General features: G+C 37.9%; 1 protein-coding gene across 1 annotated transcript in view; it reads right to left on the bottom strand.

The window, feature by feature from the left end:
* RHEB (Ras homolog enriched in brain) overlaps positions 1–17,424 on the bottom strand; it is a 49,450-nt gene that overhangs the window by 2,041 nt on the left and 29,985 nt on the right. Inside the window, exons 4-8 of the mRNA XM_008072713.1 lie at positions 15,186–15,253; positions 8,528–8,610; positions 2,888–2,944; positions 2,727–2,774; positions 1,764–1,845 (exon numbers count right to left, since the gene is read on the bottom strand). Coding sequence (XP_008070904.1) covers positions 1,764–1,845; positions 2,727–2,774; positions 2,888–2,944; positions 8,528–8,610; positions 15,186–15,253 — 338 coding nt within the window. The remainder of the gene's footprint in view (positions 1–1,763; positions 1,846–2,726; positions 2,775–2,887; positions 2,945–8,527; positions 8,611–15,185; positions 15,254–17,424) is intronic.

Below are 17,424 nucleotides of genomic sequence, written 5' to 3' on the forward strand. Positions count from 1 at the left end.
GCAGTGGCCGCTCCTGGCCACTGCAACCTCGACCTGCCAGGCTCCAGCGATCCATCCGCCTCAGCCTTCTGAGTGGCTGGAATTACAGGCGCGTGCTACCATGCCCGGCTGATTTTTTGATTTATTGTAGAGATGAGGTCTTGCCAAGTTGCCCAGGCAGGTCTCGAACCTTCGGGCTCAGGCAATCCACTCACCTCAGCCTCCCAAAGGTGCGGGATTACAGGCTGAGCCACCGAGCCTGGCTATTTCCTCACTTCTAAAATGAGATGATTTAATGAGATGACCTTAAGGATAAGGTAGGTACCTAATGAATGTTTGACTTAATTCCATTAAAAAAAATAAAGGTCTCTCTTACTATCTCAACTCTTGGGAACCAGTTACACAGATTTAATATCCCTCAATATCTGAACAAACAGATTTGACAATCAAGGAATGGTTGAGCTGACAGATTAACCTACCAGATACCAAAACACTACTGAACATTATGGAGGATACATATGCAAATAATACTGACTTGAGTCGCAGAATGGATTAAGGGAGATAAAAGAGAAGAAATTAATATTGTTTTCAGCAGGATTAATTGATAAGAGGTCAATGGAGAAGGTTCAATCCAAGCAGGGCCTTTAGGACTAGGGACTTCCATCACAGGGAAAAGGGATAGAGGGGATAGAGCAGGGAAGGATGAGTGCCAGTCACCAACCAGCTCCCAGACTAACCAAGACGGAACCATCTACCCTTTCTACACTAGTTTCCTTACTGAAATGAAAACCTATTCATCTTATTTGAGAATCAAACAGGGTCATAGACTGAAAACACTCTCAAAACTGTAAAACCCCTCATGATGGTAAATAGATAATTAGAGAAGAGTGCGAGGAAAGGTGAGGCATTTTGAAAGTGCCTACTGTGTTTTAGGAAGGTGGGGGTAGTTTGGTATGATTCAAAGCACAGGAATGTAGTGAGAGAAGAAACTAGAAAAGAACAATTACACACTGCACTCAATGCCACACGGAGGGCTGAGCCTTGTTCACAGGTAACGGGCAGCCCATTGACAGTTTCTGAGGAGAGGGTGATATCATGTGATGTGTATCTTTAGAAAGTTAAGGGCAGCGAAGGAATACAAAGGTAAGCAATCTATTGGAGGCAAGAAACAAGCATGAACGCCATAGTCTGGGTGAACAAGCATGGGTCTAAATTAAAGCAACGGAAGAAAAAGGAAAACGCAGTTATGTGAAGTCTTCTGGAACAGAATCTACATCTTTCTTAGGACAGGCCTTCAAAAGAACATCTGCAGGGCTGAAATTGGTACTAAATCCCTGTAAAATTGTTCTTAATCATTTCTATGTTAAAAATAACACATAACATCTGACTCAGTTTCAAACTAAGAAAAAAGGGGGAAGGATTACAGTTATGAAACGAATGCCAAAGTAATATAAGATAATTCCTGTTTCATTTCTATGTCTGGACTTATTTCTGTACCGGCTGTTAATACAAAATAAAAACATTATGTTCACAAAAGGTGGTATTGCCTCTACTATTAGCTTCCTTTATCCTACACATATTCTAGGTCCCATAGGTAGAACATTGACCGAATTTATAAAAACATAAGTAGTATCAACCTAAAGCAACCCAAAGCTTGATATTAGGAATGACAGAAGACTAAACATTAAACAGTAGTGATCTAGACAGTCAAATGATGACTAGGTGGGACACATGCCTGAGATTGATGAGAGCACAACATAAAATGAGGTTACAAGATATGTTACCTGATTTTCTTTAGCAGAAGATTCCAAAAAAGCTGCGTTCCAAGATTCTGCCAAAGCTTTCCCTTCTTCATAACTGATCACCCTAAAAGAAAAAAAAAATCCAGTTAAAATACATTGCTCTTCGTTACATAAAATTCCTATAAATGATTTATGAAACAGGCTTCATTTTGATCAATTTTTTTCTGCATGAAGCAGAATCATGATCTGGCTCAACATCCATCACCAAGAATGTAACACAGGAGCTTTTTAATTATGCCTGCGTGTGGGAACAGAATAGACATGGCCTTATGGGATGATCCATGGTCCAGCAAACACTTCCAGTTCAGAGAATATGACTATATTTTTCAATACTCCAATATCTGTAACAATTTGTTTTAGAGCTAGGTTTCCAGCACCCAAGGCCAGAAGAAATTGTGAAAGGGCTCACAGTTCAATTTGGTTGTCTACAGGCTGCAAGAGTATCTTACTCTCATACATAAAGCTCCAAGGTCATAGGGTCCTTGCCTCTTTGTAATTCCAGCCCTGGTACTCAAAAAATATTTGCTGAATACAAGAGCACACTGCCATTGTCTTTTTTTTTTTTTTGGCGGGGGGGGGACACGACGGACGGATGGATGGACGGACCAACGGACCAGGATTTATTGAGAGGACAGAAAAGCTCCAGAGCAGGAGGAGACCCAAGGAAGTTGCCCTACCTTTGTCTTTTAAGAGTTTGCTTTATGCAAAGTAGTAGATAACCTACAGATAATTTTCTATAGTTTGTTCTCTCTTTTCTGGAGGAATATGAGATTTACACTGCAGTTTTGTTTTTTCTGTGCACGTCCATAACATTTTTGAACAGATAAAAATGCCACAGCTAAAAACAATCGTGCCATCAGAACAGTAATTAAAAATGGGCACTTCAGTGACTAAATTACCTTAGACTGGATTTTATAATTCAATAATGATTTAAAAGTTACGTACCTTTCCATATGCAGGTCTTTCTTATTTCCAACCAACATAATAGGTATCCTATTTACAAGGAAAAAAATCCAAAATAAACTAGTCAGTGCTATATTTTATTGCTCCAAAGACACTATTATAATAAGTTTATCTAAAATAAGAGATAAAATAGTACTACTTACTGTACTTTCCCCACCATATCCAACAATTTGCCATGGATAACTTTAATCACTTCAAAACTACAAAACAAAAAGGATAAAATTAGACGCGCTTTTTTTTTTTTTGAGTTAGAGTCTCACCATGTTGCCCAGGTCGGAGTGCAGTAGCACACTCATGGCCACCGCAGCCTTGAACTATTGGGCTCAGGCAATCCTTTCATCTTAGCCTTCCAAGTAGCTGGAACAGTATGTGCCACCATGCCCAGCTAATTTTTTGATTTACTGTAGAGACGAGGTCTCACCAGATGCCAGGCTGGTCTTGAACCCCTGGGTTCAGGCAATCTTCTTGCCTCGGCAAGATCCCAAGTGCTGGGATTATAAGCATGCTGAAATTTTAAAATGTATGTTATGTAATATTTACAGTGGGAAAAATATGTCATAGACTTCACTATTTTAATATAAACTGAACACAAATAACTCCTATTTTTTCCTACCAATTTTTTCACATGTGCATATATTTGACACTCAGCAATTCTCACTGAGAATATTCAAAGTGAAATAGGTGAGACAGTTATATAGGAAAGTGTAACAATGGGCTGACAAACCACACAAATACAAATTTTAATCTCCCAATTCATTCAGCAAAGAACAAACTGTTTAAATTAAAATTTGTAGAATTTTCTGTAGCTAGAGTGCCCTAAGTATATGTAGTCCGTTCCTCTTCTTTTCTAGGTATATACATTCTCGAGATGGTGCCGATCTCTCTTGGCTTTGAATCCAATCAATAGGCTGACTCTAGGAGGGAGTTGGCTCTCACCAGCAAGGACATCTTGAGACTCAAGTCTGCATTCAACAATGTCACAATGATAACTTGAAATATGCCACAACAGGATTATTTATATCAATGACTGTGGGCAAATGGCCATGAGTCATTCCCACCCTCACCCAAAAAGCCCTTTGTAAACGTTTGTCAGCACACCACTTGCTCTGCCTCAAAGCTTACTCAGCATCTGACTGCTTCTCATGCCTAGCCATCACTGCCTTCCCCATGCCCACCTGCGTTTCAACAGGCCCCACCCTTCCCCTGTAGCCTCTGCTCAGCACAGAACCATAGGACCCTGTTGCAGCAACCAGGTCATGCCTTGTTCAGCATTCTCTGATAGGTGCCCATCTCTACTCCGTCCCAGTGACTCCCAAACCCTGACCTCTAACTCCATTTCCTTCTACTCCCCTCATCCATTCAGGCTCTGAGCTGCACTGGCCTCCTGCTATTCCTCTAACACTTCCAGCGCCTTTGCAGTTGCCGTCCTTGTGCCTGGAATGTTCCCTAGAGATCCTGGAACATGTTCTCTTGCTTCAAGTCTTTATTCAAATGTCACTTCTTAGGCCTCTACAGTTTACATTATACAAATTTACTAATTCCCTTTGCTATTGCTTACCCCTTTCCCTGCTTTATATTCTTGTTAGCACTATCACAGACATACTATTTCACATATTTATCTTTGTATTGTTTGCCCCCCACACCAGAAATAATAAGCTCCACAAAGGCAGGGATTTATCTGCTTTGTTCACTGTCGTATCTCAAACTTTGGAACAAGTAAGCTTGTTGAATGAATCACACACTGGGATTTTAAACTCTGTATACTGTTGCTTTGAGAAAAATAAACTTAACTTGTCCCCCACCCCCCAGCTCTCCGTCGGGTCTAATAATAAGTAGTGTGGGTGTTCAAAGTACTTTAGGTTGCAGTACAGAACTACAATTCCCTCAGCATGTTGTTTTTGCCTGCATTTAAAATAGTGTGGCCGTGTGGGCAGAAATACAGTCATTAGTCATGTGAGAAACAGCTGAAAGAACTAGGACTGTGGCTGGCAGCTTGGAATGGCTCCCAGAGTTCCCCACCTTCCTGGTCACACCTGTTTAATCTCTCTGAGGACTGGACCTAGCAACTTGCTTCTAACAAGCAGAATGTGGCAAAGGTGAGGGACATAACTTCTGAGGTCAGGTTAAAAAGACTGACTTTCTTGCTGGAAATTCTCCAACTCTTCTCATGTGCTTGCCCTGATGAAGAGAAACTCCTGGTAAAGAACGGAGGGCAGCCTCTGGCTGTGGCAAGGAAGAAACTGAGAACCTCAGTCCAATAACTCTCAAGGAACTCCCACAGCTACATAGACAAGCCTGAAACCTCCTTCCCCAACTGAGCCTTCAGATGATACTGTAGCCCCAGCTGACACCCCAGCTGTAGCCCATGAGACGCTGAAGCAGAGGATTCACCTAAGTCATGCCCAGATTCCTGATCCACAGAAACTATGAGATCATAAGTGGCTATTGTTTTAAGCAGCTATAACTTACGGGATAATTTGTTATGTAGCAATACACATAGCTAATATACACTTTCACTTAAAAGCAAATCATCTCTACTGTTGTCTTCAAATATTTTCATTTTGGTCACGTGAAAGCAAAATAGCATTGGTTCTGTGTAAGTCTAATAGAATCCATTAGAATCAAAGGGTAAATACTGCAAGAGGGCAAACTTAGATTTTATTTAAAACAGAAAAACAATTTCTCTGAAACCACCAAGAGCGATCTTAGAATGTAGTGAAGTGTGCAAAGCAAGCCTGAAAGAACTCAAAGGTTCATGTCACTGAAGTTCTATGGATTCATTTAACCTCACAACAGAACTATAATAATAATAATAATAATAATAATAATAAAAAGAAGCCAGGCATGGTGGTTGGCTTTGGGAGGCTGAGTTGAGAGGATTGCTTGAGCCCAGGACTTCAAGACCAGCCTGGGCAATAAAGTGAGATGTTATCTCTATAAAAAGCCAAAAAAATTATCTGGGCGTGGTGGCATATGCCTGTAGGTTGAGGTGGGAGGATCACTTGAGACTGCGATGAGCTGTGATCACACCACTGCATTCCAGTTTGGGTGACAGAATAAAACATTGACTCAAAAAGAAAAAAAAGTGACACAGTGCACTGCACATGAGAAAGGTGTCAGTTCTATACATGCACTTATATGTGCTGGTTTTCAACGTAATACCACTATTGTGTGCTGCCACTACAAAAAGTTCGAGAAACATGGTCTTGGGTATGCAAGAGCTCAGTAGTACACAACAGCTGCCACTAGCTAAAAAGAATACTTGCTAACATAAGTTGTACTAACATTTCTTGGCTATTCATCAATATTTGTGTATTTAGCATACAGGTCTCTAAAAAACAAAACAAAACACCACTCTTCTATTGAGAATGCTTATTAAACTATGGGCTACTAAAAAGTGTTATTGAAAACAAAAGAAAACACACCCACATTTTAGTAAGGAGAAACAGTCAAAACTTGCAAAAGTACTACTGAGATGACACAGCAAGCCTTTTGTCCTCTGTTTTAGATTATTAAGCCATAGTTTTTTCATATATACAATGTCCTTGGTGAGCAAATTTTCATATTTTAAAATCAAACTTTATGTATTTTTCAATTTCCTCAGGGACAGATGCTATGATTTTTGAATGCCATCTAATTTATGTCCATCAAAAAAGGGAGATATAAAAAAAAATCAATGGATGATTAAGAACATTTTCTACCCACTATTTTAACACGTCAGAGCAACAATTTGTAAAGTAACCAATACTAATTATTTTCTAAAATAATAAAATTATTTTATATAAATCTTTAATAAAATTATACCTACAAATAATTAAATAACACTTGAACAGTGTTTTTCAAACAATTTAGTGAGATAATGGCAATTCATTTAAATAGAAAAACTTAGAATTTACTGAGCATATGAAAACAGAACATCAGTTATGTATGAAATATGCCAAAAAATGTATACACATTTAAAGAGATGCTATCTATGTATTGCTCTTAGTTCACTGTAATCAGAAGTATCTGGATGCTGATGGCAACCACTTTGAGCACTTTTTTTTTTTTTTAAAAGATGCGGGGTAGAGTTCATGATTAGGTACACAAATGTTGATTATGCAGGTACCTCTTTAATTGTAGAAGTCAAACGTGACTTGTATTAGTCTTTTGCTATTGGTATATATTGAGTATTTTAATTTTAATACAGTTTTTTCTTTCTTAAAATGTGTAAAATTTCTTCAGTACCCTCTGTATAAATTTTTAAAACATAAATTGAAAATTAAATCTTTGCACAAGTATTGACAGTTTTACTAATTAAAGTGCTTTTGTAAGTCAATAAGAAAACCACCAAGCCCCAAATAGTAGACAGTGGTTTTATGCTTTTAGTGACAAGAATATAAATCAATCAACAGGTAGAGAGTTATCCTTCCATTGTTGAGCATGGCATATGATACAGTCAAGATCACTATTTTCAAACAGAGGCAATAATGGAAAAATGTATATTATCTGGCAAGTAAAAATATACAAACATGAAAAAAGAAAATAGCACTCAGACAGCAAATAAAATTATGTTTAAAACAATCCATGAAGACTAAAACAAAGCCCAGAAAAAAATACACCAGGATACACCTTAAAGTATGTTTCCCTGCCATGGAGAAAAATGTTAACCTACAGCAGACTGAATTTTCATTGGTAGTGGAGTGTGTGAGGAGAAGAACCCAGACACTGTCTAGCATGGGAGCTCAAGCCACAGGTGGCTACTGAGCACCCGAAATGTGGCTAGTACAACCGAGGGACTAAACTCTTAATTTCGTTTAATTTTAATTAGTTTAAATAGCCACCTGTAGCACAGATATGGAACATTTCCATCACTGCAGTCTATTGGCCAGTGCCAGCCTTGACTGTGGAACCAGAGAAATGAATACGAATCTCAGCACCATCGCCATGCAACCTTGGACAAGTTACTTTACTTCTTTGTCACTGAGTTTCTTTCTATCTAGGTAAAGTAGGAAATAAAACATCTCTGATGAAAGATTATTTAAGGTAGTGATGAAATGAAGTAACACGTAGTATGTAGGCAAGGAGCACAATAAACATGTCACACATACTCGATAGATGCTAGCTATTCACCAAATCCCTCCACTGGCACTGATATTTTCCTGAAGTCTTCAAAGACAAGCTGTCACTGTGTCCAGAGCTCTGCTGCTACATCCAGCCAGCTGTTCTGTCCACAGACACAGACCACTCCTCCTCATGACAATATATGCCATCCTGATAACAGAGATGACACATGAAATATGTGGCTAGAGGAACCAATACTCATTCTTACAAATAAGAAACAGTGGCTCCATTTTTATGTAATAAAGTGAGCTCCTTACTACTGAAAGTTTTATGTTCATAAATCCAAAGGATTAAATATTTAACAAACTGAAATCCCCAAATTGTATTAGAAAGTCTGTTTCCCATTAATATGGTAAAAACACACACAAAATAAAACCCATTTATACATTTTCAATTTCAATTAGCAGAAAAGTTCAAAGCAGAAATGGTAGATAGATGTTTAACCATTATCTATCTAGGCAGTTTGAGGTAAGAAATAGTTTTTAATTCTGCCAGTGTAACAGAACATTTACTGGGACGCTTTCCCTCCTGCTAACGACACAGTTGCTCCAAGAGGAAATCATCAAAAACCATTATGCCTAATGATTAAGTCTAACTGTCATTACTACTAATTCCAGCATAGTCCTTTAAAAGGATTAATGTTATCTACGTGAGGCTAAAGCAAGCAGCAGGAGCCTTACCTTTTGATTGATGTAACAGAATACACAAGAATATAACCATTAATGTCTATGGAGTATGTCTGAGGAAAGATGGAATATTCATCCTGTGGAAGAAAACAATAATTACCTTTGAGTAAAGTCTTCATAGAGCATAACAATTTTTTTTTTTTTTTTGAGTTGGAGTCTCACTCTGTTGCCCAGACTGGAGTGCAGTGGCCACTCCTGGCCACCGCAGCCTCGACCTGCTGGGCTCCAGCGATCCTTCCGCCTCAGCCTTCCGAGTAGCCGGAATTACAGGCATGAGCTACCATGCCCGGCTGATTTTTTGATTTATTGTAGAGGTGAGGTCTCACTGCCCAGGCGGGTCTTAAACCCGCGGGCTCAGGCAATCCACTCACCTCAGCCTCCCAAAGGCACGAGATGGATTACAGGCTGAGCCACCGAGCCTGGCTCAGCATAACAATCTTTACCCAAAGCTTCTCCATGTATTATTTGAAGAAATCAAAATAAACATAAAGTGGATTAGAGTATTAGTCCAGATACACACTCTATACACCAAATATTTAAGAATGGTTTGGAGGTGATAATGTGCTTCAAGCCAATATTCAAAAAGGACTGGCTGTCCTAGGAACTTAGGGGGAAGGCTGTGGCATCTATAATTCTCGGAAGAGAGGATGATGGAATACAAAGATGACTGGTGGCTCTGTGTTCTTATATCAAGAAGCAAGCACTACCACATTTCTTTTAAGGAAGAAAAGTTCAGAATCTCTTAGACCTCACAGGAAATTTGCAAATCCTATTGGTTTATTCCATAAATCTGTATTTTCATATTTGAAACTATCATATTATCTGACCTATTCTGTGTATGTCAGTCACAATGACCAGAGTATCAATCTATGGGGTTGCTAGAGGGCTGCCACCAGTATTTAAGAAAGAGAAAACAATAAAAACACTGTATTGACTGGTATATTCAGACTTATGGAAACCAAGTATTTCCTGAGCAACTTCAGGAAATAAAAACAAAGGTGTATATTATGTAACAGCTCAGTAGTTCCTACTTTTAGAAAGCAGTTTTATGAAACTTTGCTTTAGATACAGAATTATTAAGGTACACAAAAAGTTCTGACGTCGGTGCAGTTTTCATCAGCAGGCATCACTGTCTGGTGCAAACATTTCATTCTCATTTGAAACAGAATTGTCAACAGACCGCATGTCCCATGCATTATTATAGAAAAATCACATGATGGCACCATTAGATTAAGCAGTTGTCTTTTTAACTTTGCAACCAACAGTACAGTTACAACTACTATTCACGACAGGCCAGAATTACTGCCCTAATACAAAGTTCTTGGAAAAAAAAAAAATCAAAGAAAAATTAAGTTTTACTATTAATTCTTTGATATAATAAAGAATAAAAACAAAATTCCAAATTATCTAGTCATTAACTCAGTTACAGTAGGTCCAAGTTTAAAGTACCCTTTCCCTAAAGGGAAACAACAACTAGTTATAAGGTACGACAGAGGAAAGAACCCCCAGCTGCAAGGGCAACCAAAATAAAAAAAAGAATTCCTAAAAATAAATTTAAGAAAATAAAAGCATATAATATTTAAAAAAACCTTAAAACACTCCCAAGAGACAAAAGACTTAAATAACTGAGAACAGTTTGCTATGGTATTAAGCAAAAATATGTAGAATCATCAGAATATCCATTGATTAATACTAAATTAATATATAAACATAGCATGATTCTGGTTTGTTTTTTTTTTTTTGAGTTGGAGTCTCACTCTGTCGCCCAGACTGGAGTGCAGTGGCCACTCCCAGCCACCGCAGCCTTGACCTGTTGGGCTCCGGCGATCCTTCCGCCTCAGCCTTCCAAGTAGCTGGAACTACAGGCGTGCGCTACCACACCCGGCTAAGTTTTTTGATTTTTTTGTTGAGATGAGGTCTCCCAAGTTGCCCAGGAGGGTCTCGAACCCACGGGCCCAGGCAATTCACTCACCTTGGCCTCCCAAAGTGCTGGGATTACAGATTGAGCCACTGAGGCCAGCCGGTTCTGGTTTTTAAAAAATATACTTTCTGAGAAAAAATAGGGCAGGTGAGTGAAAACCATAAAGTTACAGTAACTAAAATAATACTGTACTAGCTCATGAAGAGAATAGACTGAAAAACCTTAAGACTCAAATAGATGAGAATTAGGCACATGATAATATTGGCATTCAATCAGTAAGGCTAAAAACGAATCTTCGACAAAATGTGTAGGGACAAGCACAGAGTCATCTGGGGTGTGGATGGCTAAGCCAATCTCTAATTCACACCTTGGCCAAAACGTATTCCAAAGGAATCAAAGATTTAAAGTTGAACACTATGTGCACAATAGACGGGAGACTTTATGTGAAACAAAACCATTCTTCATAGCCAAAAACCTCTCAAATGATAACCATAAACAAAGAACAAATTAAAAACAAAACACTGCAACTCAAGTCCTATGCTAAATACTAATTCATTTTCTTCACATATCAAGGGATCTTTCAAATCAACAAGCAAAGACCAACTACCCAAGATAAAATATGGCAAAGTACACAGACTGACAGAATAATTCACAGAAAAAATACAAATGTCTTCAAACATGAAAAATCAAAGTCCCTGCTAAGAAGAAAAATACATGTTAAAATCACATTAGGATGCTATTTTTCACCTATCAGATTGGTAAGTATCAAAGATTTGGTAATACGTTGTGTTGGTGAGTGTTTAGGGAAACAGACACTCTTATTCACTACTCATAAGAACATAAACTGTAGCCCTATGTCAGCCCATAGCCAGGAAGTTTTCTTACATACATACTATCCTACATCTAAAACACCACCTGGGATGCTCACTGAAGCACTGTTGGTATCAAGACTGGAACAATTTGATGATCAGGAGTTACCTTATGAGTTATTCAACAATTGGATATTATGCAGCCATGGGGGGAAAAGAGGTCACAAGTATTTATGTAGAATAATCTCCAAGATGAAGATATTATTACTTTTTATTTAAAAAGAAAAAAAACTTAAAAATTCATGTATAAAATATCTTAAAGGCATACACTATAAACTAATAAGTGTAGTTGCTGGGGAAGTTAGACAGCTAAGGTAGAAAGTCTTACGCTGATTTATCCTTTTGTGTTATTTTATTTTTGTACCATATCCATATATACCTATTTTTTAAGGAAACAAATTCTAAAGGTAGATTTGGTTACATTATAAACTGTTAGTGACTCATTTGTCACTGAGTCTACTCTAATTATTAATATAGAATAAGCTACATTTTTTGGGGGGGGATACCTCCCATTCTTACTCCAAATGAATTCAGTGTACATGCTCTCACCTTAAAATCAGGCCAAAACAAAATATTTCATGTAATCTAAAAATAATCACTCTGTATTTAACTATGTTCATTACCATCTCTAGCTGAGCAATTAACTAAGCTCTAGTGTTATATATATATACTGATGTAAACTACTAAGTAGTAATAATACTTGCTATCAAGTATTGCTATGCAGCAATTTACTGTGTACAATCTTACACCTGAAATGTGTAAGCTAGTGAACAAATTTACTACAGAATCTTCCCCTTAATCATCTTTCCCTACTACAACTAGTCTTTATTCTAAAACTGGTCCAGTAAGAATGCAATTTGAAAAATAGCTCTTGGAGCAATAAAGGTATATATTTTTTCCTCATCCAGTTTTCAACAGAATGAAGGGTAAAACCATGACAGGGCATGTCTGTGTTTTGCCATCATGAATGAATTGTAAATACTAGCATACCTTTTATTTTACTATCTCCCAACAATAAATATAACCTTTAAGAACTCCTAGTTGGAATGAGAACAAATCATTCAACATAGATAAATTTGGATATATTTTGTGCAAAAATTCTCTAAATACTTGTATCCATTAGTGATAGAACTCAAAGAAGCAAGACAAAGCTGGTAATATGACCACTACTTGTCATATTTCACATCACATACTCTCTAAAATTTGATTCTTTTGGTTTCACTATTTGTATTACTGTATCTATAAAACGACTGATGCCCAAATGTACATTTATGCTTTAGATCAAAACAGTACCTCAGGAGAGCACATCTTCTAATTTGATAAGGGGAATCAATATAAATAAACTGAATCTCTAGAAAAATATTTTCAAGGACAGCTCTCCAAGTATGAAAAGTATATGCGCTTCCACCATGCATGACTCTTAATGTCCAGAGTTAACATGTTAGGTATCACTCTAGTCTCAAGAGCATAAAGGTCTACAAAGAGCACAGCCTCACTAATGTCAATGGAACAATTCTGTGAAGGTAGATAATACGATTATCACCATTTCATAGATGAAGGCTCAGAGGCACAGAAAGGCTCATTCACTTTCTTAAGGTCAGTAGGTTAAGTAAGAAAAGCCAAGATTCAAACCCAGGCCAGTGTAACTCCAGAGCCCAAACACCAAACAACTATGAAACACTGGTTCTTTAACTGGCCTGACATAAAATATGTTTCTAGGCCGGGCTCGGTGGCTCCAGCCTGTAATCCCGCGCTTTGGGAGGTCAAGGTGAGTGAATTGCCCGAGGCTGCGGTTCGAGACCTGCCTGGGCAACTTGGCGAGACCCCATCTCTACAATAAATAAAAAAAATTAGCCGGGCATGGTCGCACGTGCCTGTAGTTCCAGCTACTTGGAAGGCTGAGGTGGAAGGATCGCCGGAGCCCAGCAGATCAAGGCTGTGGACTGCACTCCAGTCTGGGTGACAGAGTGAGACTCCAACTCAAAAAAAAAAAAAAAAAAAAAAAAGTTTCTATAGTTATATTTCATGGAAGTAATCTGTCAATTTACATCTTCATCCCCACTTTTCAGCATCTTAAAGAAGAGTCCAAAGATATAAAAGCAAATTGAAATCCTGACAATTCAGGCTTCCATTATAAATGGAATGGCTGTATTTCTTTGCCCAGGACGCTCTAAGTTTATACCTGTTGTCTCAGCATAATTATTAGTCACATCCTCTCAATTTTAAAAGTGTCTTAGTTAAGGCAATAAAGCATATAGTCACCTTAACTATAAAAGAAAAACACAAACCTTAAGAATCCAACACAATTTCCTACCGAGGTGGCTATTCCCCAATAGTTTCTAAGATGATTCCTGTCATCTGTGCCATGGCTCCCTTGTGGAGAGTCCTATCACTCCCCGGCCCCTCAAATCCCACTCCAGCAAGTGGACAGGTATCCTGAGAATGAAAGCCCTGGAGGGTTCTGCTAATAAAACCATCGAGATCAAGATAGAGATGTCTGACTACTAAAGTATACTCTATCACCACCAGAGGGAAGTGTGGTGAATAAGGAAGGCTCATGTTACAACTCTGTGTACAAATCTCAAAGAGATACACAATTATTGTCTTTGAAGCTTTCAAAGTGGAAATTACAGGATTTCTCCAGTGCTGACACCCACTCGATACAGTTATTTTCTTGCTTCCCTGGGGGATGGGGGATAGATAGAGTCACACTTTCTATGCTCACTTCAAAACATAAAGCAGAGGGAGTCATTACAAACCCACAGGACAGGTCACACTACTCCAATTTCCCAGGTTCCAGAAAATCAGCCTCCATTTAACACAGCAGACCACATCAAACTACACTCATCCTCCCGCTAATCTGATTCTTTGTGGATTCTAAGATGCAATGGCAGGAGAGTTAGGAACTGAATTCCAGCCTTTCTGCATTTCCAACCCTCCAGTGAACAGGGATACATTCAGTCTAACAGAATGGTTTCTAGTAAAAGCAGGAATGGGTGCCATGGTAATGGGACAGCTAAGTTGTCAAAAGGGCTTTTCTTTGTTCCTCTTTCCCCCTTACTTCCAGTCAATTCCCCCAACAACCCATTCCACACATCTCTGCTACATTAACCTGTGAATATCATTTTTGTGGGGTAACCTAACCTTTGGCAATTTCCTATTGTATAGCAAATAAAATCAAAACTCCCGAATCTAGTAATCACTCTCAAACTGTCCACCAGATAATGTAAATATATAAACTCAAGGTAGCACTCAAACTGGATCTTGGACTCCAATCAAATCAGTGTTTTATAGCCCAAGCCCTCACACGATTAAATCAGTTTGTTTCTGCCCTATGTCTCTTTCATGTCCTTCGCCTACAGAAGATTTACTTTTGCTCTTAATATAGGAGAACATATGTTACAAAAAGAAAGAAAACACTAATTGTCTAACATAGAACTGAAGGTCAAAAATAGAAAATCACTATCATGTAATAAATATTAACCCTCACAATGTTAAGAATATATTTAAAACAATTCTGAAGTAAAACAAGTTATTTGAAAAACTGCTGTAAATATCTTAGAAAAGACAAAGTAGACAGCATATTAACAATGCTATATACACGTGCTCCTCAATTTATGATGGGGCTACATCTTGATAAACTCATTTTAAGTAGAAAATATTAGAGTCAAAAATATACTTAATGGAGTAAACCCACTGTAAAGTTACGAAATAATAAATTGTACTATTGAAAGTCAGGGACTTTCATGTCTACATACAATATGAGGGGTTTCTTGGCATGGTGTTGTGTTTAAAAATCAGTGCTAGGGCTAGGACTGTCAGATAAGCGGTATAAGAGTCTGAGATACCAGAGGTCACTTACTTGCCCAGCTGTGTCTACAAGTTGAAGATGATATTCTTGTCCATTTACTGTGATCAACTTTGTAAAAGCTACAGGAAAAAAGGGAAATAAACATTAGTTAAAAAAATTAAAGCACTAACCCACTTAAAGTTTGAACAAAGACAACCCATCAAACACAGTCCCTAATAGTGTCACAAAAAGGTCCGATGAAACAAAAAAGAACAAATCACTGAGTTGTATGGATCTTCCCCTAATTTCATTATTTAACTAAGACACACTCTGGCTGGCTAACATCAAGCTTGATAAACTTTGATTATTTTTCAAAGAAACTGAAATTAGGCAACAATTCATATCCTATAAAAATAATTTGAATGCACGGTGGCAAGTTCTTCCTTTTGTAAAAAAAGTGCAATATACTATATAGTTTGAAGTCTAGAATCAGCCAAAAACACAAATGTTTTCCACTAACTTAGAGAAATTCAGGCACAAAAGCACAAACAGCTAATATTAATTGAAATGCTAAGAACTTTTAGTACATAAAAAAGTTAACTGCTTTTGTTTTGTTTTTAGTTGGGGTCTCACTGTAGCCTACACTGGAGTGCAGTGGCATGATTACGGCTCTCTGCAGCCTCAATCTCCTGGACTCAGGTGATCCTTCCACCACAGTCTCCTAAGTAGCTAGGATTTACAGGCATGTGCCACCATGCTGAGTTAACTTAAACAAAAATTTTTTTTTGTAAAGAAAGGTCTTGCTATGTTGCCTAGGCCGATTTCAAACTGTTTGGCTCAAGCAATCTTCCCACTGTGGCCTCCCACAATGCTGGGACTACAGGCATGAGCCACCATTCCTGGTCAAAAAACATTTGTGACTGGCAAATGTTTTACTTTCCTAACACTTAGAGCAGGTGAAAATTTAAAAAAAAAAAAAAAAAAAATGAAGCTGGTTGCTGCAGACTTCTGTTATTAAGCACAAGTGAAATGGTCTTTTCTAAACTTTCACCTTTTACACAATACAGGTGAAAGTTGCATACATATCTAGTATTTGCCCCAAATATCACTTTGACTAGCATTCCATACTTTGTATTTTTATTCAGATTAAACCCAAAAAGATAGTCTTCCACGATGAGATATCATGGATTCATCCAAGGAAAGTTCTTGTTCAGGTTTGTACACAGTGTTGAACTTATTTAAAACATAATTTATTACCGGTTCAATAATAAATTATTGTGTAACCTGCTTGGATTTGACTGGATTTCTGCATTATTGGAAAAATAAGAAACCACAAAATTTGTAGGAATCTATTTCGTGCCATTATTTTTGAAAAGACAGGCATCACAACTGACGAATCTGTTGTGTTAACCAATAATCATGGTATTGTGGTTTTCTTCACTTGTCCCATCAAAATATTTAATGCTAGAAATTATTTTATCTTAGACACTGTAGTATTGCTCCACTTTTTTTCTTTGAACATTTATATCTGTGTTGTTCCTGATCATACTATCTGTTAGTTTCAGTTGCAGTCAGTTCTATAAAATCATCTCCAATAAATAGTTCAACTTCACTTACACTGTGAGGATCATTTGGAAATATCTTGACACCTGGATTACCAATAAACACTTCTAAGTTTCTTTTTTTTTTTTTGAGTTGGAGTCTCACTCTGTCGTCCAGGCTGGAGTGCAGTGGCCGCTCCCGGCCACCGCAGCCTCGACCTGCTGGGCTCCGGCGATCTTCCGCCTCAGCCTTCCAAGGAGCTGGAACTACAGGGGCGTGCTACTATGCCCGGTTAATTTTTCTGATTTATTGTAGAGATGAGGTCTCACCAAGTTTCCCAGGCGGGTCTCAAACCCACGGGCTCAGGCAATTCACTCACCTCGGCCTCTCAAAGCACGGGATTACAGGCTGAGCCACCGAGCCCGGCTCTAAGTTTTTTTTGGATCGTATTTTGTCCACTCAATATCTGATTCATTCTCATCAGTACTAGATTACTGTCATAGGTTATCTACATTATATTTCTTTGTTTACACTGCATCATTATATCACTGTCTATCACTAATATGTTCACTGGATCCACCTTTGACCTCAGAAATCTCATCAGCACGTATTTCTTCATTTTCCATAATTATGGTAAATTATTTTTAATGAAGCATGAAAGCCCTGAAATATCAAGATACAAGTATACAACATTAATTGCAACAAAATAATGACCAACATGCAATTTTTGTCAACTATGTAAATCAATAACATTGTGCATTCAATATCA

Source organism: Carlito syrichta, unplaced genomic scaffold (genome assembly GCF_000164805.1).
Source record: "Carlito syrichta isolate Samal-C Ts95f unplaced genomic scaffold, Tarsius_syrichta-2.0.1 Scaffold315400, whole genome shotgun sequence".
Lineage (NCBI taxonomy): Eukaryota > Metazoa > Chordata > Mammalia > Primates > Tarsiidae > Carlito > Carlito syrichta.